Source organism: Petromyzon marinus, chromosome 33 (genome assembly GCF_048934315.1).
Source record: "Petromyzon marinus isolate PM22_M1 ecotype Great Lakes invasive population chromosome 33, UKy_Petmar_22M1.pri1.0, whole genome shotgun sequence".
NCBI lineage: Eukaryota > Metazoa > Chordata > Hyperoartia > Petromyzontiformes > Petromyzontidae > Petromyzon > Petromyzon marinus.
Window position 1 is genome coordinate 3,972,302 of NC_133699.1, and position 25,318 is coordinate 3,997,619.

Consider the following 25,318-nt stretch of genomic DNA (forward strand, 5'->3'; position numbering starts at 1 on the left):
AGGGAGGGAGGGAGGGAGGGAGGGAGGGAGGGAGGGAGGGAGGGAGGGAGGGAGGGAGGGAGGGAGGGAGGCTGCCGAACCTGTGGCGGGTTTGCGGCAGAGGGCCTGGCGGCCCCTGCCAGGGCCGGCGAGTTTGTCGGTGGCACAGTCTCCGCTCCAGCGCGAGTCCCCGTGGGCGGGGAGTCCGCACGCCCTCCCGGCGTATGGCTCGGGCTGTACGGCGAGCGAAGCACCCTGTGGAGACGCAGAGCGGCGGAGGAAGGGAAGTCTCGGCATTGGGGGAGCAATTCGGATACCGGTTGCCGTGGTTATTAGTACGTACGTTGAACTTCTTTGGCACCGTAAAGTAGCCAACCGTGCTAATCAGAGGTGCGGGGGGGGGAGGACGAAAAACTAAACACAAAAAGCAGTTCTAAAGAAATGAGTTTTCAATCTATCGAGGGACACCCAGAGCATTGGGCATGGCTAGGGATTGGATGCAGAACGCCGAGACCATAGCATTGTCTGAATCACAGGAGCACAATTCCAAATCGACGATCCCTGCAGAACCTACGCATACCGCTGGGGCAAATGCTGTTAGCGAGCACCTATTAAGGTCGACATGGTACAACAATGGGGTGTTGTGGCCAGATCCCGTAATAATGATTTAGCCCACCACACCAGGAACTTATTTAAGGCTTCGTCAACCTCGGAGAGGCCAGGGACACATTCTGGCACAACTTGCTCGCTAACCGAGGTTGGCCATGATCGGGCCAAGTCCGTAGCACAGTGGTTCGCGGACTGCGCTACAGACCACTCGGCGACATCTGTTAAAATGAGCCTCATAGCTCATCGGATTCCTCCTGTCTAAATGAATCGGAATTCGTTTTTCCACACCCGCTGCGTTTCCGGGATTGTACCACGCATTGCTCAATCGCGTGGAGTAAACCGTCCCACATCGAACAACACGTGGCACAACGTGCCTCCGATGAGCACGGCCTGGCTACGTACGGTGCGGAAGAAATTCTACGCGCATACCGCACGCGGCACGAAACCGGAAGCACATCGGGTGGGAGCTGCGCAGGCGCAACTGCGAAAGCCTGCGCAGGAGATTACGCTAACGATCGGAGCAGTGTGGCGGCACACGCACGAGGCCGGGCTGCTGGGCGTAGGTGGCGAGGTTCATCGGCGACACGGCTCCCTCGTTGCTCAGCCGACGCTTGCGGCACGACGCGGCGGCGGTGGCCGCCACGACGTGGGCCATGAAGGGGCCGGAGAACCGAGCCAGGGACCCCGGCATCTCCACGTAGTGGGCACCGTCACTCGGCCTGCATGCACAGAAAGAGATGTGGTGTGGTTTTTGTTTGTTTGTTTGTTATCACGGTTGCTGAGCGCAGGCACAAAACATTGCCCGGCTGCACCAAAGCATCTGCAGGTAATACAGAATAAAATGTCAGATGTTGGGAGGGTCTTACGACACAAAGTTGGGCCAGCTCGTTACATGACCTAACCCCAAAATCGATTACCAATCGTAATATTTCCCGCGAAAAACCTAGGCGTTTTGTTGATATGCATCGTTGAATCCTTTCCGGCACCGGAGCAAACCACTCCCGTGACCAACACCCTCACGAAAGCACAAATCGCCGCTTCACCTTGGAGCGTACGCCTGCTGCTGTTGGTGCTGCTGCTGGTGCGGCGCTGGGTAGGCCAGGGGCAGCATCCGCGATGGGGCGTTCGCTCCCATGCGGGGAGGCACGGCCGCGCGGGGGGAATCCAACTTGGGTCTCTTGGCCGTGAGGGTCGACGGGACCCACGCGCTCGGCGCGGTGGCGGCGGCGCCGGCCGCCGTGGCGGGGGAAGGAGGGCTCTTGCCGTGCCGCGTCTCCTCCAGGCGGTTGAGGCCGAACACCCCGAACTCGTCCAGGCGGAAGCTGATCTCGGGAAGCGGTGCATGCTGGGAAATTGGAGAGCGGGCGGCCAGGGTCCGAAGCGGTTGCTGGAACTGCGCGGAGTAAAGTGGCCGCGCACACACGCACGCGTGCATTGAATAATAATAAATACATGTTTTAGCGCAACATCAAAATAAAAAGTGCGCCGAACACCCGGTTTACAAACACAATGAAGAGGTCTGTATTTTAAACGTTGATTAAAAATTTCGCATCTTCACTCCCACTTTAATATTCGCGGAGTCGCGCTCGGAACGAGTAGCAAATTATGGTAACATGTCAGATAACAACTCCCATATCAGATAACAACCCCCGTATCAGATAACAACCCAATAGAGTGTCGAGAGGGGGGAAGATAAGGAGAAGAGGGAGGGGGAAGGTATGAGAAGGAGGTGGGGGAGACATGAGGATCTGTGCTGGTTGAATGGCCCCACACCCAAGGCATCACCGTCAGTCTTAAAAGATCCAGCCATCGAACCTCGCGCGTACAAATTGCATTCGTGACAAACCATGAGAACAGAGGTCACAGTGCGTCCACCTCTACCGAGGGTGAAACAGCACTGTCAATACCCTTTAGTGGGTAACACAACAAAGATACAAAGGGACCCCCCTCCCCATATTGCCTTAACAGATCATTGCTGTGAGCGAGTACCTATGAAGGCCGGAATGGCACACGAGGGGGATGAGTAGTCAGCACCACGCTCGGCCGCTTTTGTCTCCCCAGTAGCTATGTTTACACAATGCACCAGGTAGTCATTTTGAGTCTGAGTCGACCTAGGGAAGGCCCAGGACCGTTTCAAATAACCGTCGCCGTTACTGGCCATGAGCGGGAATCACGCTCGGGTCGCCGGGATCATAGTGCAGCGAGCGCTAACCGCTCCACTCCCGCTATAAGTCTTTATAATCATTATAACCTTTAGTGCTCACAGCAAACAGGCTCTCGGCAACGCAGGAGATAATGAAATAGTCAGACGAATCAGGAGAACGTCGCGGTCAACTAACCCCCACATCGCATCATTTATCGCGAAGCGCCAATTTAACGGCTGAAATCATCAATTCCAATCGTGTGCACATTTGTATTTGTGCCCTTCGTCATAGCACACGGCTATGACGAATGCGCCCTTGTTTCACAGACCAACTGTTGTCTGCTGTAAGTTTTCACAGGAGGAAGCGACAATGCTGCTCACGTAGCTATTCCCGATTTCAGCAATTTGCGGGCAATTTTCAAATTTGGCAGAAGCTTAAGAGCGTGACGCCGGCGGGCGTGGCGTACTCCTGCTATTTTTTTTAAACTTTAACAACTGTGCTCTTGTTCGCTCGGAAATATTTTGTTAATAAATAAAACGTGAAAAAACAAACAACGCGAACCGCGGTATTCGCTGCACAATGGTATTTTACAAACAAAAAAAAACGATGACGTGATTTATCGTTGACTTTGTGGTGTACAATACGAATCGTAGGTATCGACCCGCATCGCGGCATCCCAGGATGCGGTACCTCGGGGGGCTGAAAGATGCCGGAGTGCAGGTGGCGGGGTGTAGCCGGAGTTCCAGGTGGGCCCGTGGCCCCCGGGGGGCTCTTGGGGAGTGGGGAGTCGGAGTAAAAACCCGGAGCGGACTCCGGAATGCAGAGGAGGAAGTCCTCGCCGTCCATGGGGATGTACGGAGCCACCGTCTCAAGGTCTAGATCGCTGCCAAATTCCTGCCGGCAAGCCAAGAGAAACAGAACATAAATACCGCAAGCCAAATTTAAACTTCCTAATATACACGTATACGCTTTTCATACATTCAAAACGTGCAGTCATTAAATTCTCAATGGGCTGGCTTCGGCGGAGCCTTCGTCACTGTCTCGCTACCGCAGCTGCCGTTCCGTTCGTCGCAATAGACAGACGATGATTTGAGTGCAATCCTCATCCTCGCTTTCTTCACGTTGTCCAAACGTGCACCCTTTTGTGCACCCGCTGGAAATAACGCTTGATATCTGTCGCATTGCGACTTGCGGATGGGGCTGATGTATTGCTGCCCTTTGGTGTACCGCTTGCCATGAAGAAGGGCCATTCCCCGAAACGTCACCCTATCGTATATGTTTCCTTTTAATGCCACAGGGTGTTATTGACGAACGTGTTGAGGTTGTATTTGTTTTGCACCGCCGCCAACGCGGCAGCGGCAGCAGAAGCGGAGGCGTCACCAAATAATTTCCCTTGCAATAGTTGAAGAACCCTCGTGTGGAGAGTGCAATGTTGATGCGAGGTCAAGAGAGAGAGAGAGGGAGGGAGGGAGGGAGAAGGATCACGTGGGATGGAGGCGAGCTCGAGCCATGGACCTGCCTTTGGGAGTGAATGCTCTGGGGATGCTGTGAGGACCTGTGTGGGCGGTAGGGCCTTCGTCTCCGGAGCCACACTGAACAGCTTCTCGATGGTGTCGATTCGGAGGTCTCCACCCAGGGGCGAGAAGGATTCCTCGGAGGCGGAGCGCTGCAACGGCAAATGTCGGGCGACCGTCGTTACAGGGAGCGTCGACTCGACGCGGAGCGAACATTGCATTGCTCTCTTTCTCTCTTGGCGTTTGAAAAAAAATTATTTAACCAAGCGCGGCTCGGAGGGTCAGAGAGCGGGTGAGCTGGCGGCTCGAGATCCTGGGTTCGAATTGAAGGGATGAATTTTTCTGCGAGAGATGCGAATGGGTGCTGTGTCTCGTGACGTGGATGCTACGATCGGGGGAAATTTGCAACGAAGAAAATGTTCATTCACAGCCCAATGTTTTTGTTGCTGTACTATTGGTGGCATGCCACGTCTGGGATCCCTTCAAGTGATCTCCGATTCACACACTAGTGGGTATCACTTTCCCACCCGCCCTACAAGGGAGAAACGTTCAATGCATGATAAACTGATTATATATTTTTAATTCTCAAAGCCGGAAATTATCGAAATGAAGTGCAGAATCTAATTTAATGAACGTGGTGGGTTTGTATGCAGATATTCTTGACCGGATCGTCATCCACCAGTTGATTGACGTACAGGTTGTAAATTGTATTTACATTATGAGACCTCCTTTGCCAGTAGCAAGATATAGTAATAGGTTTTTACCCTTTTATCTGGCACCAAAACTGACACCTTTATACAAAGGATCATGTTTGCAATAACCACAACACAAGCAGTCAAAATGCAAACAAAAAGAGACAACTCTGATAATGATATGCACTGTCCTTGAAATTGATTGGTCCACACCCGAGACGGCTTTTCTTAGAGCCTAGTCTCCACTGGTGTTGGACCAGATGACGCCAAAAGGCGTACAACTCAAAAACAGCGCACTATCAGAGTATTGAGAGCTCGGGGTAAGCATTTACATTATGAGACCTCCTTTGCCAGTAGCAAGATATAGTAAAAGGTGTCAGTTTTGGTGCCAGATAAAAGGGGTAAAAACCTATTACTATAGGTTGTAAATTATTAATCGTGTTCGATGAAGGCGCAGCCCTGCAATGTCTTGCTCACGCCACTGCCGGCTGAAAGGGGCCTCCACTCGCGAGAGATCTGCAGCCCCACTCGAGGGTGTTTTGGCCGACTGTTGGAAGCCTCGTCAGATGTCTTGCAAGCAGCGGGAGTGCCCACACTTTACCCCACCGCACGCAACCTGCTGATCTCCTGCGCTGTCCACTATTTTTACCGCTGCTGGGTGGACCGAGGCAAGGGGAATAAAAAACAAACAAAAATAATCCTCGCCCATTGCGTCAACTGCCAGCACGCAACGGTGCAGCTGATAAAATAAAACACAATAAAGTAGGAGGATGTACGTCGTCACGTTAATCCAATCATCCCGTCCCATGTACGGCCCTTTCGGGTCAATCCCTGATCGCTAACACCGAAGCACGGAGGTCCCCTGCACGTGTGAGAGGTGTGGGGGGTTTTGGGGGGGGTGTGGGGGTGCGGGGGATGGAGGGGGGTGGGGGGGGGGCGAGGTTCCGATCCATGGTGGCGACAAAAAAACAACGGCCGCGTTCGCTCGCATCGATCGCGATGCGGCAGAGAACTCGCCGCTCTCCTCTCTCGTTCCTCAAATAAAAGACGCGGGGCGCTAATCGTCCGGGCGTGCCTGAGGCCGCGCAACACCTCGTCTGAGAAATGCGAGGCGCAGGGGCTCTGATCTTCCTCTAAGGGGGAAGGGGAGGGGGAGCGCCATTCTCGGAACGAGGAGAGAACCCGCAAGCGAGCCTGAATTGGGCAGTAGAATGCCTCGCCTCCGATTCGCACGGTTGGCTACGTACGGCGTGAAAGAAGTTCCAGATTGGTACATGTGACGCAAAGCCCTTCCGTCAACCCAATGCCGAAGGCCTCTATCCCACACCAGGTCAGAAGGGGGTGGGGGGGGGGGGTTATTTTACCACACTCACCACGCTGGCGAGTGTGGGTTCACAAAGGTGGGACCATCAAGACTGGTTCAGACATCGCTCGCCACACTCACGTCGATTGCCATGGCCGGGAATCGAAATCAAAATCGTGGGGGTTTGTGGCGCAGGACGTGAACCAGGGCCCCTTCCACCAGCCCCGGTAGCTCCTCCACCCAATAGCACCGTTGGCTACGTTCAGCGCGAAATAAGTTCTACATGCATACTCTCTGAAGTCCCGCTGAGAATGAAATTGACTGACAACTATTGACACAACGTGCTCGCTCAGGTGGAGAGATGCTGTTAGACGAGGACGTGGGTTCAAATAAAAATAATAAACCGATAATCAACACGACACACCTCGAATCAAAATTAGCCCCAGGACGTTGGAGCGAAAACCAAACTTTGGAGATGATGGCGAACAACGCGCGGCACAACCCAGAAGCAATTGCATAATCTACCCTCGTCATCACATCAACATCACCGTCGCATCATCATTATCACCGTCGGATCATCATCATCATCACCGTTTTGCCAGCGCCATCCTGGCGCCGGTTGGCGGAAGGCTGCGGCACTCGCGCGTCGCAGAAGAAGGCGGCGGAGGCAGAGTCGCGGGGCGGGCGCGGCTCCCGCTGGGCGGCCATCGGCGGAGTGAGGGGCAACCCGAGCGGAGGCTCGCGGTCCCCCCGCTCGGGGCTGGGCAGTGCCACGTCGTCGTAGAGAGAGAGGTCCGAGTACGACGGAGGATGCTGCAGGCCACCGCCACCGCCGCAGCGATCTGTGGGGGTTCACGTTCATACAGCCCCGCAAGCTATTTAACTACCAAATTTTTTTTTGTTTTTTAACCAGGTAAGGCCCACTGAGTTATGTAGCTTTTTTTTTTCTTCAGAAGCGACCTGGCCACAAATGATAGCGCAACAAAGTGGCTCATCACGTGCACGTTTAGAGCAGCCAAATACTCAAAACGCGTGATGCTGATTCCAAATGTGGAGGTCGTTTGGTAAAAGAGAGTGGGGCCTGGGCAGGACGTGTCACTGGAAGGCACGATGGCCCAGAATAATGACGGAGTGGTGGCCAGGAAATGGAACCGTGTCTGGTGGGACATCCACCAAGAAGATGGAGCTGTGGAATCGACTCACGTCCAAGGTGCTGCGTGGATCATTAACATCGTAGGATCGTCACAAACGTCGGCGGCTTTTGGAGCCCTTCATCCAGCAGCAGCAGCGGATTAGCCATGGATAATGACGAGGATAATGATGCGACGTTCGGGGAACTTGGCGAGGCGCACCACGGTAGCTCGAGAGGAATGGGATAGGCACTCGGTCAAATCAACTCCAGATGGGACAATGAGATAATCCCCAAGAGCGTATGCTTGTAGTTGTGCTTGATTAGTGTCCTAGTCTTATGCAACTTCAATCTACGCGAGGGGGGAAAAAAACAAAAGCTGACCTACGCCTAAGACAGCCCGACCATGCCCTCTCTGTTCTCAGGATCCTGTCCGTGCCACAGCTAGATACGGATCTACAACCACGCCACACGTCCACACCCATCACGGCTAAATTTAAAGCCCCAGAGTTGGGCTGGGTGGCCCAGAGGTCAAGAGACGCTAAGCTGGCACAGCTGAGATCCTGGGTTTGAGTCTGGGTGTCGGCTCCCCGTGATTAAACTGGGTTGTCAAGTGCAGGGCGTTGGTAAGTCTAATCCTGGACCCGAGTGATGGCACACAATGCATCACGCTAAAATATGGCTCTTCACTTCGTGGCAAAAAAGATCCGTCCATGAGGATTAAACAAGGGAGCTGTGCAGCATGGATTGAGACGTTTCTCCCATTACTCTTAGGGTTTTCGATAAGTATATTTTATTTTTACTATTTTGTTTGTACACCCAGAAAAGCCTGCCACACAGGACATGCCAATCAGCTCACTGTTTCGTACCCATTTATGCCGCTGAGTGCGCACAATTGGGAGGCAGGGAGGCGAGTGAGGGGGGAGGGGGGGTACTGCCTTGCGGGGAGAATTAACTCAACTTTATATATTTGCAGCAGGTGTTTTTGCCAAACGTGTGGGAACCGAAACGTGGGCTGGGCCGTGGGTTCCACATCCGCGCCGTTCATCCGCGGCGGTCCGAGTCTCGTCGGCTCGGCTCGGCTCGGCCGCGCACCGGCAGCGCCCGCTCAAAGTGTCCACTTGCAATTAGTTTACCGCGTTTTGTACGCGGATGGCTACGTACGGTGCGAGAGGAGCCCAACGGACGACGGACTCTTATTTCTACGAAGAGTTCGGCCAAAGCCGCCGATGTCGTTCTCCCACCGGGGCTCGGTAAGCCAAGCAGAGCTCTTGGAAGCCTGGACGGTGCCGGGGACGGGGCAACTCACGGCCGAGTCCGAAGTTCAGGCTGATGACCTCGTCGCCGGCCGTGGGGGCGATGAGCGCCAGCTCGTCCGGCTCCTCCTTGAGCTTAATGAAGAGCGACTCGCCCATCGTCGCGGCGCCAACGATGCCGCCGAGGTTGGCGCATGGTGACGACGGCGGCGACGAATCGCCGGGCCGAGTCTTCAGCAGCCGCTCCGTTTGCTCCAGCGACAGCACCGTGCCGGTCTCCTCCACGCCGCTGCGCAGGGGGGGGAAGAGACGGTCGCGCCGACGGCACAAAGGGTCACGTCGGAACGTGCAGCGCCGGGGACCCGCGGCGGATGTCGCTCGCCGCTCGCGTCAGCCGTGGCGGGGAGTCCCAAACGCGTGCTGCCGGATTCGTAGCGCAAGCGAGGCAGCCAGGTGCGCGAGCCGTCGTGCAAATGATGCCCCCCCTCCCCTTCGTGAATTTTTTAGCCGGCCCGTTGTGGATCAGCAACGATTTTTGTAACAATATCACATTTTCGAACGAATAAATAAATACGTAACGAAGCACAACTCTTGCCCTGGATATATATTAGTGACACAGTGCCCTGCAAGCGTAACGTGGCGAGCAATCCGCTTCGCTTCCCGACAAAAAAACGAGCGACCTTCGCAACGTTACCTATCCCCCGAAAATGTTTTAATTCATCGCCGCGCGTGGGGCGGGGGTGGGGGATGGTGGTGGTGGTGGCTACCTGAGCACGTAGTTGACGCACACCACGCACTGCGGCTGTGCGTTGCGCGGGCTGTAGATGACCGTGGCCTGTGTCTCCACCCACGCGAAGCCGCCGCGCTTCGCCAGCATCCGGTAGTGGCCGGTCGTCGCCTGACCCTTGCCAAACACTGCTCAAAAACAACAAAGACAAAGGTCCACCCCGTGTCGCCTTAGCAGACTGTTGGGGCAAGTGCTGTTAGCGAGAAGCACCTGTGAAGGCCGGCACGGCACGCAAGGCGGGTGGGGTGGCCAGCACCGTGCCAAGCACCGCTCAAAAACAACATCAACAACCGAGACGTGGATTGTACCGTCACGTCGCCCTTGCATAGGATGGCGCCGCGCCCGGTCACGGCAACGCGCCATAAACCCGGGGACCCGAGTTCAATTCCCATGCACGGCTCTAACGTTCAGAGATATCTAAAGCATTAGTGGGTATCCTCCCTGGTGGTAGAGTATGGTCACCCAACGCCGACAGTCTTGCTAGACTGTTGGGGCAAGCGCTGTGAGAATTTATAAATGCCCAGCACGGCGTGCAAGAGGCGGTGGTTGCGGCCAGTACCACGCTTCTGGCCGCCTTCACCTCCCCCGTGTTGATGTCTTTAGACACCGCGGCAGGTGCTCACTTAAGACTTCAGTTGAACTACCGGGGGCCCACGAGCAGTTCAGAAATCACTCGCTCCTGATATTAGCTGTGGCTTGGAGTCGAACTTGGGTCCGCTGGTTTCTGAGCGGAGTGCACGAACCACTGCTCCCATTCACTCTCCCTCCCCACATACATACGCACGAACACCATCGCTGCACAGTCGTACAGACGAGCGATTTTCACCCTGATAGCCGGAGTGGTGGTTGTGAATCGTGACCTGGGTAAAACATTTTTTTGGCATCCAAAACCTATCTAGGGCCGCACTCGCCTGTTCATACAAGGGACTGTTCCCAAATCGTCGCCACGTTTAATAATTTCCGGGCGCCGCGGCTGCCGCTTCAAAGCAGAAAGCGCAGCCCCGTTAAGGGCTGATGGGGAACGAGACCCAAACGTTAAAATCGAATGGTGAGCAAAATCTTGTGGATGCAAACAAAGGCCCCCTTTTCCTCCCCCAGCCAAGCCACTTAGCGGTGGCGTCACACAGAACCCCCGTGTAATGGAAGTTACTGCAGAAACGAACGCCGGCATTTGTTGCGATTTTTACAGCACGATTTGTATTTTGTTAAGAATAAAACGATTGGAAGTCCTTTATTATTATTATAGATGTTGCAACCAGATTGTGGTGTTCAACGCATGAGCGTAAACCACAGTTTCAGAAAATGTTACAATAAATGTTAACAGAAGAATGGTGTTATTTTATTGCTTATGCATAAAAAGTACAGAAAATGGCTATTATTCCCCACAAACTTTGCTTTTGTGACCAGGACTTTACGTTAAGGAATGACACAAATGCACACGTAAATTTCAAAATATCACTGTCCTGGTCACGTAAGCAAAGTTTGTGGGGAATAATAGCCATTTTCTGTACTTTTGAGGCATTAGCAATTACGAAATAACACTTACTACCCACTTACTACTTACTACCCAGGAACAAAAAATATATATTAAAAAAATATATAATTTTTTATATTATATTTTTTGTGACACACGTCTGTGCTTTTACGTCATCTTCTTTGATACCTGCGATGCGCACAAATCTGGGAAGTTGCCAGGAGATGGCGGTAAAGCCGAGGGCTGAATCCGTGTGGGCGAATTCATTCTGTGTTACCCTCCTCGTATGCATGGGGTTTTTCTATCTCTCTCTGGGAACTTTGTTTTCTTCCCTGCCACCCAACCGCCCTCAAATGAAGGCAAAAAAAAACCAATCATATGAAAATGAAACGTGCCGATGATTTCCTGGGAGAAATGAGCGGTGACCTGGCCGAGTGATCGAGCGGTGTTTTTTTTTTGTCGTCTGCTGCAGAGGTTCGCGATTCGAGCCCCGTGGTCACACCCGGGTGGAATTTTTTTAATTTTTAAAATTTTACTTTGCCGCCTGACAATTTCCACGTGATGAGCTCGCCTCGTTGGGGTATCAATTTGTGGCGAGGTCGCTTTCGAAAAAGCTCAGTGGGCTTCATCGAGGTAAGATATAAAATAAAACATCGTTTCGTTTCATTTGTATATTTTTTCAGTTATTTGTTTACCTTTCCTATACTTTGCATTCCTGTCGTGTTTTTTTATTGTTTGTTGTTGTAACGTTCTGACCTGCCCCGACTGGATGTCTGTGGAAAATAGCTTTATAGCTCATCGGATTACTCCTGCAGTATAAATATTCTGATTCTAAACACTGCGAGTGGATTGACCATAAAATACGTTGCGCCTCCAAAGCGGTTGTTAAAAGTGACCGGCAAATTACTTAATTGGGCTCAACCACATGGCGCAATCACCCCCCTACCGGCAGACTATACTTGTCTGTGAAACACGTTCGATTGCTTCGTGTTATAAGGATGGCGCGAATGCCGAGTGTGGCCTTACAGTGAAGTTCAATTAAATTCATATTCTTGGTTCTTTCGGTAAAGTCACGTAGAAGGGAAACAATAAAATACAAAAATAAAAAATAAAATATGAAACAATAAAATTCTCACGACGTTTCGACTGCAACACAAGCAATCATCATCAGGTGTGGTTTTCACACCCTGTGTGGTTTTCACACCTGATGTGTGGTTTTCACACCTGATGATGACTGCTTGTGTTGCAGTCGAAACGTCGTGAGAATTGTATTGTTTTATATTTTTATTATTTTAGTGTTTCCCTTCTACGTGGTGACTTTACCGAAAGAACCAAGAATATGAATCCCTGCAGTCACTAAAGCTTTAAATCAAAATTCAATTCAATTGTGAACGTGCACTTTATGAACCCCATGTTCGCCGTTTCGCATCTCTCCGAAAATGTGGCACCACTTCGGTCATTTGCTGTTAATTTCCTCCGGCGTCGCTGAACGCGCGCAGCCTTGAGGTCGTTCAAACGTGAAATGGGGCCGCACGGTTTGACAAACACTACGGTGGGCCGGTGCCAAACGATTTCTTTTTGCTTCCTCCAAATCAGGGCCCCCCCGCCCTCCCCTTCTCTTGTTTTTGGCCCCAGTAATCTGGGCGCCACATCAGACGAGGCACACGATAATATCTCAAGAAACATACGGGAGAGAATTTTTTTTTTTAGCGCAGACACAGCAACACTGCTGTATTCTTTGTCCTTAGACCACAAGTCTCGGTGCCGTGGCCAAAGGCCAATCAGATAACGAGCAACAGGCTTAAGAAAAAAATCAGCCGAAGCGGTTATCGTCTCTTCTTTTTTAACTACATCTTTGTTCCTTATTAAGGGTTGAGAGGTCAAGCTCCCCCCGCCCTTCCCCCATTAACAGATTGCACTCGAAGTGAACACGGACAGCTTTCGAGTTAAAATTACTGGAAATTACATAACCCTGAAAGAAAGTGGCGAAGATTTCTCTTGCAGAAACGTTATCGCGGGGCAATCGTCGTCACCGGGAATGGCATTCCTACCGGTCGGGCGAAGGGGCACATTCAGCCGCTAATGAGAGTGCCCGTGGCCAGATCACGAGGAATGTGCCCGATCTCGTCACACGTCGTAAGCCAAGCAGGTTTCAGCCTGGAAAGCGCTTGCACAGGTGACCACCACAATGATGTGCAAAAGACAGTCGAGGACAATGCAGCAAAATCCACTTTCCCCCGCCCCGGCACCCCTCACCTTCACCAACCCACACTTACCAGCGTGGTGAAATATGGTAAAATATCCATCATGGCCTGCAAGGCGTGGGGAAGCGCCCATTTAGCGATGGAGTCACGAACCGGGCCGTACGTGTGCCCTGCTCCGGTCTACACTTCACGCCTTCATCAACGTGACGAAGTACGATTGAAATATCTCAAAAGCGTGGATGGAGAACCTCCCCCATGCCCAGCTCTCATGCCTCACCGTGCCTGTGCCCGGCGATGCGTGGGGGATGCCATCATCTAGCAGCTGATCGAGAAAAAAAGAGAACCGCCGAACGTGCGAGTGCGTGTTCACGAGTGAGGTCATCGATTGGACAAGAGTTCACTCGGGTGGTAGTGCACAATGGGGGGTTTTTGCCGCCGGGAGACAGACAGCAGGGAATAATGGTAAAAGAAGGCTGCATTGGTTTATGGCCAGAAGGGCACTTAAAGCAATACAATTGTCCTGTCCCTTGTTACGACCTCGATGACCTTTTGCCCCCAAAAGGGGTCCTGCCATCGATGGCAGGATAGCCTGGACCCCATGTGACCACGACAGCATTTGGATTCTGTATGTAAGCATGTTTGTATGTATGTTGAACTTATTTCGCACCGTCCGTGGCCAACTATGCTAATCGGAGGTGCGGGTCCTGCTGCCAGAGAAAGGTTCTTAATTACTTTAACAACAACAACCGCCATTCACGACTAAGTGCCGGTGACGTCGCCACGGCGCTTGTGCCATGCTAGGTGCACTTTAAGGCCACTTCAAGTGTCAAAGGCCACTGGCAGGAGGTCACGGGACAGACCCAGGTGTCATGGGTTGACTGAGATGACTGGCCGATCCACACCTCTCCCACCCCCCACCCCCATAGCCAACCCGTGTCCGCCCAGCAGTTTAACATAAATAGCTACACCACAATTATAGAAGGGTTAGGTCACGCGCGGTGGGGCAAGGTGTAGGTACGATCACCTCCTACATTATTGGCGAGTGTGGAAGAGATGGAAAAAAAAACCCTCCAGTGGAGGATGTTGCTTGCGCCTGCAGCGGCGGAATCGGGCACTTTCAGGGGCTGCGCCTTTACCGCGTGCCCCAGACAACTCAAAACAAATGCCACTGGACTGACTCCTTTCTTTGACGAGGGCGGGGGGGGGTTGGAGTGGAACGTATTTACTCTGAAATGTCAAGATGTTCGATAGCAACTCACCGGAACGTGACCTGTTGCGTATCGGGTGTGCTCTGCAGCCGCATAACGTAACGTACATGCAAAATGCCCTGACGGCAAGACATCATTTTCTCGAGTTTTTCAATGCTCCGTTGCGCGCAACCTTCAAAGCGCCTGCAATTTATGAAGGCATATTTTTTTTATTTGTTACTGTCACAACCTATCGCCGAGATGCCAAACACGGACGTATTGTTAGCATTTTCCACTGAGTAAAATGTATGATGTGTAAAACGGTCTCAGTGTTAGGTAACTGATGTTCACACAAGCAAATGTGTCCAGTGGTGATGATTATCATAATTATAATAATGATGCAAATGATGATACAAATTATGATTTTCAGGCTGCTGCTGCTGATGATGTCTATTTTGTGGCTGATGTGGAGGATGTTTCTGCAGATGCTTTCATGATGAGCATTAAGTCTGATTCGAATGCTGCTGCACCTGCAGATGACAATGGTGAAGCAATGTGATGGTGATGACGATGATGCAAAAAATCATGATGATTACAACTATGTGATGATGATGACGACGATAAGACAAATATGATGATGATGATGTTGTTAATGATGATGACAATAGCCATGTCTGTTGAACATTATGCTGCAGATGATGTCATCTGTGATGATAATGACGATGGTGGTGGTCGTGGTTCTGGTGAGGATGAGATACATTTTCAGCTTCATTCACCTACCAACCACTTGCACACACACACACACAGACAAGACAAAGGTCCCCCGTGTAGCCTTAGCAGTCTTTTGGGGCAAGTGCTGTTAGCGAGCACCTTTGAAGGCCGGCACGGCACACGGAGAGGGTGGGTGACCAGCACCAGGCCCGGGCGTCTTTCTCTCATTCGTGGCGTTGGCCGTGATTGGGAATCGAACTCGAGTCACCGGGTTCGTAACGCAGCATGCGCTCACCGCAACACGAGCACTCCCTCATGTACACCTCCGATTAGCACGGTTGGCTATGTACTGTGCAAAAGAAGTTCAACATAGATACACACGTACACTTGAGCGTGCTTCCTCCGTTGACAGCCACCACTCTGGCGTCCAGTCTCAGCCACCGCCCTATCACCTCTCGTCGCCACGTTCTCTGCCCAGACCCCACGAACTGAACAGACTAACTCGATGGCCCCTCTCTGGCCTGTCTGTGTACCCTGATCAACGTCTTCCTCTTCCAATCTCTCGGTCTGACTCGATGCATGCGCTTCTCCAAGCTTCTTGGTGCAAAGGGAATGGAAACGGCTTTTGCCCCATGGTTCCATTGCCTTTGCCGATGTCCCCATGACAATGCCCAAGTGCTGTTAGCGAGTGCCTATTAAGGACACACTTGTCCAGAACGATGCATGCCCGACCACGTATCGCCCTGGATGATGTTTTTGATGGATCGCAACACATATGATGATGATGCTAACAGTGATTGTGATCACAACTCACGATGTTCACAACGATGTGATCACCATGAGTTGACCTATGGGAGACCCAGGGCAGGTATAAATACCAATTGATACTGATGGGCGTGACCTGTAATCTAACTCAAGATAGGTTAGCTTGTAGTGAAAACTGTGGTGCAAAACACGTTCCGCATGATTTGTCATTTAAATTAGTTTTATTTTGTTCTTTTCCCAATGAAATTATTTTAAATAAAATTAACAACATTATTTAATGAAATTATTTTAAACATACATTTTTTTTCGATGAACCCATTTTTGTTTTGCTGGGTGGAGACAGAGGGAGGGAAGATTTTTTTTTTACTTGCCCCATTGTTTCCACTGCTGTGCCAAGAGATGTAATCGGTGACCTCTGGGTTGCAAATCCAGCACGCTTCCAACCATTGCACCAGGGCAGCTTCCCAACCTGAACTAAATGTGGACTTAATTCAGCATTTATTTGGCAGAAAATACTCATTACTGTGAGCTTCAGCTTAAAAGATGTTCATTTTAAGATTTTCCCCCTGTTGCAAATAACAGGATCATCTTCCTCGGAGTGCGGTCACGGGATGTTCCTCGGCTCTTAAAACGTTGGGGAACAAAACGAAGCGATGGTAATTCATCACAAGAAGAGGCCCAAAAGTGGGCCAAGCTTACTCTTGACAGAGTTCCAACATTCTACTCGCCGTTTAATTAATTATGTGAAGCCGCACACAGATGGAAGGCACCTCTTGACATCCAATTTGCCTTTTTAGTTTTCCTTTTTTTTCCCTCTCTCAGCTAAAGTAAAAGGTGAGGGTGCAGCCCTGAAATTGCTCTCTTCAACGCCACTGCTGGTTGAAGAGGAAACCTCCAATAGAGCGAGAGACAGAAAACTTGTTTTTTTAGAACTACTTTTTGTGTTGTGTTTCGTTTGTTGTCCCTCGGGCAGCACCTCCGATTAGCACGGTTGGCTACTTACGGTGCGAAAGAAGTTCAACGTACATACAAAGAGACAAACAGAGCCATAGAGGCCCACAGATTAGCACGGTTGGCTACGTACGGTGCGAAAGATGTTCAAAGTACGTACATAGGAACGCACCTAGACAGGATATTGGTTTGGGCCTACTCTTCCATGTTAGCCCGACGTCCTGGAAGAGGTGGGAATAGAAATGTTGCCAACGTAGCCGCAGAGCAAACCCTTCACTTTCGCTTTGATCTCCTGGCACGGCAGTTGAAACGACAGTGCAAGTTTCTTCAAATCCTCCCGCCTCTGTTCACCCATCGAACTAACTAATACAAACTTTTCCCAGGTAATGGCCACTGTGTTATATAGCTCTTTTTTTATAAGCGACCAGGCCACAAATGATAGTTCAACGAAGTAACTTATCACGTGGACATTTTTATCAGCCAAATGCTTTGAACGCATAAAGATTCCAAATGTGGAGGGAAAAACTGGAGGACCTGGAGAAAAATCCACGTGACCACAGAGAGAACAATGTATGTATATATGTTGAACTTCTTTCGCACCATATGTAGCCAACCGTACAAATCGGAGGTGCGGAGAAAGACAACAAACCAAACACACAAAAGAACATGCAAACTTCAAATATGCAGTAGGCGTCAGGGTCGGGATCGAACCCACGACCTTCTGCTTACCAGGCGAGGTCGTTAACATCTCGCCACCGTGGAGCCCATCAGTATAAGTACACCACAGTTAGGCAATCAGCAGGTTTGTTGGACTGGGGTAAAGCTTGGGTACTCCCACCTTGTCCATGTACAGCACATGCACCGATACTCGCTGTTTGTATCGCGACCTGTGCAACCGTGAATATAACTAAGATCCGCATCGTGTATCTGGACCATCGCAGTACGCCAATGAAATGGAGCCTAACACCTTATTGGGCCTTTCCTGCTGAAATATTGAAACTATATCTATTTAGAAGGTGTCTGGCCAGCATGGAAAATAGGAGGCCAAATATCCTCTTGAGGGCCTCTTGAGTAGAGCTTGCTTTTGGAGGGGCTCCCCCAGCAGCGATATGAGCGAGCAATTAAAAAAAAAGATCCCCCATATAGCCTTAACAAACTGTAGGGGCAAGTGCTGTTAGCGAGCACCTATGAAGGCCGGCACGGCACACGAGGGGGTGAGTGACCAGCACCACGCCCGTCCACCTTTGTCTCCCTCGTGGCAATGTTTACACACCGCACCAGGTACTCATTTGAGGCTGAGTCGACCTAGGGGAGGCCCAGGACCGATTCGGATAATCGTCACTGGTGTGGGGCTGTGAGCGGGAATCGAACTCGGGTGGCTGGGTTTGTAGCGCAATGCGCTACACACACACACTCAAAACATGCGTGCAAAGTTTCTAGATTTGAGTCCCTGCCCACATTACTCAGATTGTACTTAATTTTACAAAAATCCATTCTCAACTCTCAAAAACTGCAACCACAAAAAAGTATTGAAGGAATGAGAAGAGAGTTTGGCCTTTATGTTTTTTTAAACTGTAACATTAGCGACGTGAACATTTTCAGCCATCATATTATTGGTATAGGCCAAAGGACAACGGCCCTACAGAGCTCATCGACACCACCGCTGTCTGGTGCCTTCTGGCCAAGAAGAATTCCAGCTCTGTTGACTGTACACTCACTCACCGATGGACAAATTCAATTTCTTATAATTCAGGTGTGCACCGTGTCGTGATGCAAACATTTACAGCCCTTTGCCAATCCACCACTGAATCTAAGGCCTCTCCATATTCCCCCAGGCCGGTTAAGCAAGGGCTGGTGGAGGGATTACCCAGATCCAGTTCATACATTACCACTGATGTTGAGAGCTGTGGCCAGGAACTGAACTCGGGTCACCGGGTTCCTGATACAGCGCATTCTAATTTTAACATATTAAATTGTTAAGCCACGGATTATTGCACTGCATTTTAAATTAATATTTTACTTACAGCGTGAGATAACAGACAATTAAGGCAGCAGATATGAAACAGCTAAATACGTCTGAGAAATCTACCTTCCCTTGTCGCTCTCTCCCACCACCACCACCACCCACCGCAAATATCTTTATCGCCCAAACGCAATAACAAAAAAACCGAGGGAAGGATTCTCTATTTCTGCACTTGTCAGCAGATGAGAGTAATGACCCGTAATCCTGTGTAATTGAAATAAAGCTCCCCAGCTTTGCAGTAAGCTGGATTTGGGTCTCCTTAGAGAGCTTATTGCGAGCTGTTACTTCGTTCTCTCCCTGAAAAAAGTTGCAAGCGAGAAACCATTTTCCAGCCCAATTTAAAACGGGCCCCTTATATAAGCAACGCTGCGGGTATAGGACTCCGAGACGAACCCATACGACTTTTTTAATTTCATTTCGGTCAATATTGCAACTGAGACTATATCCTGGTCTCTTGAGTTCTTGCCGGGGTCACGTAGATTTTTCTCCGAAGAGAGCGACCCCACGGTGGGGGTGGGGGGGCTGATCGAACCCATGACCTCCTGTATACCATGCCAGGTAGTTAACATCTCACAACATAGCATCCACTCACTAAACTCACCCGCACCTCACTTATTCAATCATCCTACTTATCCGCCTAACGATACCACACTCTTCACTCATTCGTTCCGTATAGCCTATAACAGACTGTCGGGGCAAGCGCTGTTCACCAGAACCTAAGAGGCACGGCACACGAGGGTGTGGGTGGCCAACACCACGCCGGGCCGCCTTTGTCTCCCCAGCGGAGCCTCTAACCGGGGACGGTTTCAACGCACGGTGACGGCACCGTCAAATATTGCGGAGCGGTAACGGCACAGCCTAGCGGGACGTAAAACTTCGCACAGGAAACCTGCACACACGGGGGGGATGGGGGGGGGGTGCCCCCCACACTAAATCCCAAAACAATAGCTTTGCCCCCCTCCACCCCACCGCAGCCCACGTCTCTCCCGACTGTGGGAATTCCTGTACTCGACAGGAAACTCGCCACAGGGAAGAATGCATCACGTAGGCCGACTCCAGCAAGTGAAACGCGACTCGATCGCCGCGGCCAAGTCAGCGGCAGGGTGTTCCGCGTGCACCGCATTGCGGTTTTTTTTTTTTGGTCAAGGCACTTTAAAAAATATATATGTATATATTTTTAGCCGGCGACCAAATCAAATGGGATCGCGCCACCCCGACCTCGTGACATCGGGGAAGCCAAGCAAGCTTGGGCCTGGACAGCGCTGAGATGGGCGACCACCAACGGTGCCCGTCAGGTTGGCACAGGTGGCGGCCGCGAGGGCACCGCGCTACCAACTCGGCAGCAGAGGGCAGTGAAGCAACAGCCGCTGTTGTACTGTGGTTCTGTGAGGTCACTGCTCGGGCTCCTTTGGCCACCCGTGCCTCCCCTCCCCCCTCCCCCCCCCGGTGCAGTTGCACCGCCTGCACACTCGGCGGCTACAGCACGGGCGGCGCAGCACGAATCGGGGGGATCGCGGTGGCTAGGAGATGTTAACTACCTCGCCTGGTATACAGGAGGTCGTGGGTTCCACCCCGACCCTGACGCCTGCTGTATATTTGGAGTTTGCGTGTTCTTTTGTGTGTTTGGTTTGTTGTCCTTTCCCCGCACCTCCGATTTGTACGGTTGGCTACATATGGTGCGAAAGAAGTTCAACATATATACATACATTGTTCTCCCCGTGGTCACGTGGATTTTTCTCTGGGGTCCCTCCACATGCAGAATCAACATCACGCGTTCAAGAGCATTTGGCTGCTATAAATGTCCATGTGATGCTAAGCCACTTAGCCGACCTATCATTTGTGGCCAGGTCGCTTCTGAATAAGACGCTAATAGCTCAATGGGCCTTTAGATGCTCACGAAAAATAGTCGAGTTCACAGTTGAAATAGTTGTCGTGACGCGCACGGCGTGGGCGAGGCCCTCATCCAGCAGTGGATTTGCTAGAAGGGGCCGTCGCGAGCGCACGCACAGCCGGGGTCGTGCCGGGGTCGTGCCGCGCGCGGTGCAGCGATCGTTCCGCGCCCGGCCCTCGAGTGGCCGTGCGGACTCGGCGGCGCTTACGGTGGTGGTGGGACTTGGTGACGCGCTCCGTGTCGAGCGCGTGGTAGTACTCGTACACCGAGCGGCCGAGCAGCTCCTTCGGGTGGTACCCAATCAGGTCGGTTATCCTACGTGCACACGTACACACACAAAGACAAAGATCCCCCCCCCCCCGTGTAGCCTTAACAGACTGTTGGGGCAAGTGCTGTTAGCGAGCGGCGCCTATGAAGGCCGGCACGGCGCACGATGGTGGGGTGGGTGGCCAGCACCGCGCCCGGCCGCCTTTGTCTCCCCAGTGGCGTTGCTTTTACAAACTGCACCAGATCCTCGTCTGAGGCTGAGTCGTCCTAGCTGAGGCCCAGGACTGGTACAGATAATCATCACTAGTTATTAGCCGTGAGCGGGAATCGAACCCAGACCGCCGGGTTCGTAGCGCAGCTCGCTAACTGCTACACTAACGCTCCCCACACCACGCATGCAACACATGTACAGACACACACACATGTACAGACACACACACATGTACAGACACACACACACACACGTACACACACGTACACACGAGTGGCTGTGACTATTCCAACGTTTAGCTCCACGCTGCTGCAACTGCACGAGGACACCCCGGGGGCCATAGGCGCGCCGAGATGGGAGAATAAAAGCACCGCACGACAGCAAATCGTGTTGTACTGAATGCGGTTCCGGTTGTGAATTCAAGACACAGTGCGGCCTGGTCAAGGCAAGGGACAACCCGCTCTACGCAGTAGTAGATGCATTCCAAAAAACGGGGTGCACAAAGCATAGCATGGACCGCACAATCACCCGACCCACAATGCAGCGCACGAGAGACAGCTGCCTGCCGAGCGGTGCGTACGGTACACACAGTATACGAACGTTGTCCCACGTCCGACCGCATAGCCGCATCTGAATGAATTAAAATCGCACAACATGGAGATTTTCGAGGTACACGGCACGCGGAATCGCACCGAGCGAACCCGCATACAGCGAGGGAAACCCGCACCGGATATTTGCTCCCGTCAAACGATGTGAGAATTGCGTGGGGCGACGCCAGTTGCAAGGATTCGTGTTCTGTTTAAGTTCAACCCGTGTGCGAGCGACAGACATCGCATTGACCGCTATACTATTAACGAACTATTATTTTATATTTTACCAGATAAGGCCCACTGAGCTACACGGCTCTTTTTGAGTAGCGACCTCGCCACAAATGATAGCTCAGGGACCTGGCCACAAATGATAGCTCAACTACGTGGCTTATCGCGTGGAAATGTATATCAGCCGAATACTTTGAAACGCACGTTGATTCCAAATGTGGAGGGAAAAACCCAGAGGACACGGAAAAAATCCGCGCGACCGCCACATATTTATGATGAACTGCTTTCACACACCGTATGGAGCCAACCGTGCTAATCGGGAAGTGCGGGACAGCAAAAATGGGGAGAACACGGAAACTCCAAGCGCGCAGACGAATAAATGAATCTGAGAGATTTTCTTGTTGCTCCCCGTTGTAAGTCCGTACGTTGAACTTCTTTCATACCAGGCAAGGGAGGTAACATCTCCTAGCCACCGTGGCACTCCAAAGAAAAAAATAGAGGGGGGGGGGCGGGAAGGGGGGGGGTAATGGCCGAGAGAGACGAAGGAGCGGTCAGCCGGACGAGGCGTCGTGGCTCCATCTCCGCGGTGGACGTGCCCCCAGGAGACGGAGCCACGACATCGGCTCGCGCCTACACTGCCGGGTGGACTGCTGCATCGTGGGACGGCGAGATATGGCCTTTGGGGAAGGCCTTTGTCCAGCAGTGGATAGGTCATGGCTGCTGCTGACGGCGGTAAGCATAGCCCGGGAGAGAGGCTCTCGATGGCGCCTGCTGCTTTGTAATACACTTAGCAAATTTTAGTCACGGATGGTTTTATTTTGTGTTTGCATTGTGGATAGACCTTTGAAATGCATATTTGATGTTCGGATCGGTTTCTGAAAGTAAATTAAAAAAACACAGAGGCATGACCTGCGCCTTTGTCATTGAGACAGGACAGTGGCTGAAGCTGTATTGGAAAAAAAGACACATCACAGAGTCATCTGAGAATAATTTTCAAACGTTCTTTTCATTAAGATGTCATTAAATCTTTGTTTGCATCTCAACGTCATCATCGTCAGCCATGATCAATACACTGCTGGATGAAGGCCTCCTGCCTAAGCCGTCGCCACCTCTCAAGATCTCTGCGATGTAGTGATCCACCCAGCACTAGCTGGTCTCACCGTTCCCTGAACAATCGATTTCCTTCCTTCAGCCCTCCGTCAATCCACCGCTGGATGAAGGGCTCTGCACACACCGCATCGAACATCGGGGCTATATGACCATACTTCCCTATGCTGGTCAGCGCTGACTCGTAAAGAGGAGGGGGGTAAGGGGGGGGGGAGCTCAAAATAGATTTCGGTAATCACTCGCCCTTACCACCCCCCCCCCCCCCCCCCGTCTTCACCCCACCTCTCCGTCCTGACAAATTGCCACAATTCAGGGTGGCAATTCAGTTAAAAACTTTAAAAAATCTCTGACTGGTTTCTGAACGCCGTTGCCGTGGCCACGCGGCGGCGACAGCAGCGGTGCTGGCGGCCACTTGCAGCTGCGGAGAGGTCGTGTGAGCCCATTACACACGACCCAAACGGATGGGGGCAAGTCAATCCTTACACAAGCGATTTGACACCTGCAGAGCGAGGGATCGATATTAAATGATTAATCGACGCACCCTTACACCCCTCTAAATATTTGACCGTGACCTCCCGGTCGTTCGCCGTACCCCCGCGTGTTGTCCGGATGAATGGGGAGCGTTTGGCGACGTGACGCTAAAATTACTCAACAAACGCTGGGACAGAGACTAAAAGGCCGGGTGGACCCAACGCCGCCGTTGGCGCTCGACGAACTTGCGACCAGCAACGGCGCAAACTGCGGCGGCAAGGCTCGTCCACCACCACCGCCACTGACGCCACCGCCACCGCCCCTACCACCGCCAGAGACCAAAAGAGATCGGGAGATGCGGTCGGCCATGGCGGCTAAATGGACTGGCGCATCGTGAGACCAAGCTAGATGACACCACGCGGCGGCGATGGATAGGAGGTCGAACTTTTATTTTCTTTAGAACTGGGTGGCCAGCACTACGCCCGGCCGCCTTCGTCTCCCCCAGTTCTAATGTTTACAAATCGCGCCAGGCACGCACGTGAGGCTGAGCCGATCAAGGGGAGAGCCCCAGCACCGGCGCAGATAATCATCACTGGCGTCGGTGGCCACGAGCGTGAATCGAACTCGGGCCGCCGGGCTCGGCGCGCGTGCGGCGCGCCAACCGCTGCACGACCAACACGCGTGCACCAGGCGCGCACCACGCTCGCGCACAGCGGGCACACCTCTCGTCGCAGTAGGTGAACTTCATGTCCATGGCGTGGCGCGTCAGGAAGGTGCGGCTGTCGAGCGGCGTCTCGATGCTGGCCGGGTGCGGGATCGGCGAGCAGAGGAGCACCAGGCAGTTGGCGGCCGGGATGGACGACGCCCTGGACACCGACGGCGCTCCAAGGAATGCACGAGGCGATGCCTGTTGCTGCTGCTGCTGCTGATGATGATGATGATGATGAAGCTGCTGCTGCTGTTGGTGTTGTTGATGCTGCTGCCGCTGTTGTTGTTGCTGCTCCATCCCCTCCGGGAATGACCCCGAGGGGTCACCGCACACGCGCATGTGACCCGTGCAGTGCAGGACCTGCGTGGTGGTGCACGCGCACAGACGAATGAATGAATGAATCTGCCAGATTTTCTCGTTGCTCCCCGTTGTATGTACGTACGTACGTACGTTGAACTTCTTTTGCACCGTGCGTAGCCAACCGTGCTCATTGGAGGTGCCAGGGGGAGAAAGGAGGGAAGAAAACTAAACACAATTTAGCTAAAAATAAATTACCAGCCGTAACGCCCGCACCTTCCCCCATATCTGCCACTCCAAATAATTGCATATTATTTTTTTTTGTTTTACGTGTCAAAGTATCTATTTTTTACACATCCCATTAACCGCACGGCCTTCTGGGCATGCACCTCTTCAGCAAGCATTGGTTTAACGCTCGAAAACTCTGGACGGGTTTCGACATGCAGTGTCTCATCAGCAACCAGGCTTGCCGAAACCAAATGCCCGATGGATACTTAGAGGCACGGACCCCTCTCGGGGGTCCTCTCACTCACGACGTCGCACGGTAACCGTTAGCAACGTCGTGAGAGGACCCAGAGAAAAGTCCACGTGACCACGAGGAGAGAGACACGCATATCTCCGAATATACAACAGGCGTCAGGGCGAGGATCGAACCCACGCCTTCCTACATAACAGGCGAGGTAGCTAACGTCTCGCCACCAAGGAAGAAGAATCGCCACTCACGATGGAGGAGGAGGTGGGGGGGGGCGGGGCGACCCTGGGAGGGCGGGGGAACGCCGCTAATCTAAGCCAGGCATGCGTTAGTGAGGGTCTGGCGTC

General features: G+C 52.2%; 1 protein-coding gene across 4 annotated transcripts in view; it reads right to left on the minus strand.

Annotated features, from left to right (window-relative positions):
- The window catches only part of LOC116948331 (hypoxia-inducible factor 1-alpha-like), a 77,060-nt gene that overhangs the window by 8,674 nt on the left and 43,068 nt on the right, over positions 1 to 25,318 (minus strand). For 3 of the 4 annotated variants that reach the window (XM_032964898.2, XM_032964896.2, XM_076071459.1), the window contains exons 6-15: positions 24,216 to 24,562; positions 20,828 to 20,934; positions 9,394 to 9,541; positions 8,680 to 8,915; positions 6,833 to 7,083; positions 4,252 to 4,398; positions 3,423 to 3,626; positions 1,632 to 1,981; positions 1,130 to 1,307; positions 81 to 234 (exon numbers count right to left, since the gene is read on the minus strand). In XM_032964898.2, the coding sequence (XP_032820789.2) occupies positions 81 to 234; positions 1,130 to 1,307; positions 1,632 to 1,981; positions 3,423 to 3,626; positions 4,252 to 4,398; positions 6,833 to 7,083; positions 8,680 to 8,915; positions 9,394 to 9,541; positions 20,828 to 20,934; positions 24,216 to 24,562 (2,122 nt within the window). The remainder of the gene's footprint in view (positions 1 to 80; positions 235 to 1,129; positions 1,308 to 1,631; positions 1,982 to 3,422; positions 3,627 to 4,251; positions 4,399 to 6,832; positions 7,084 to 8,679; positions 8,916 to 9,393; positions 9,542 to 20,827; positions 20,935 to 24,215; positions 24,563 to 25,318) is intronic. The other variant, XM_032964897.2, reaches the window with a different exon arrangement.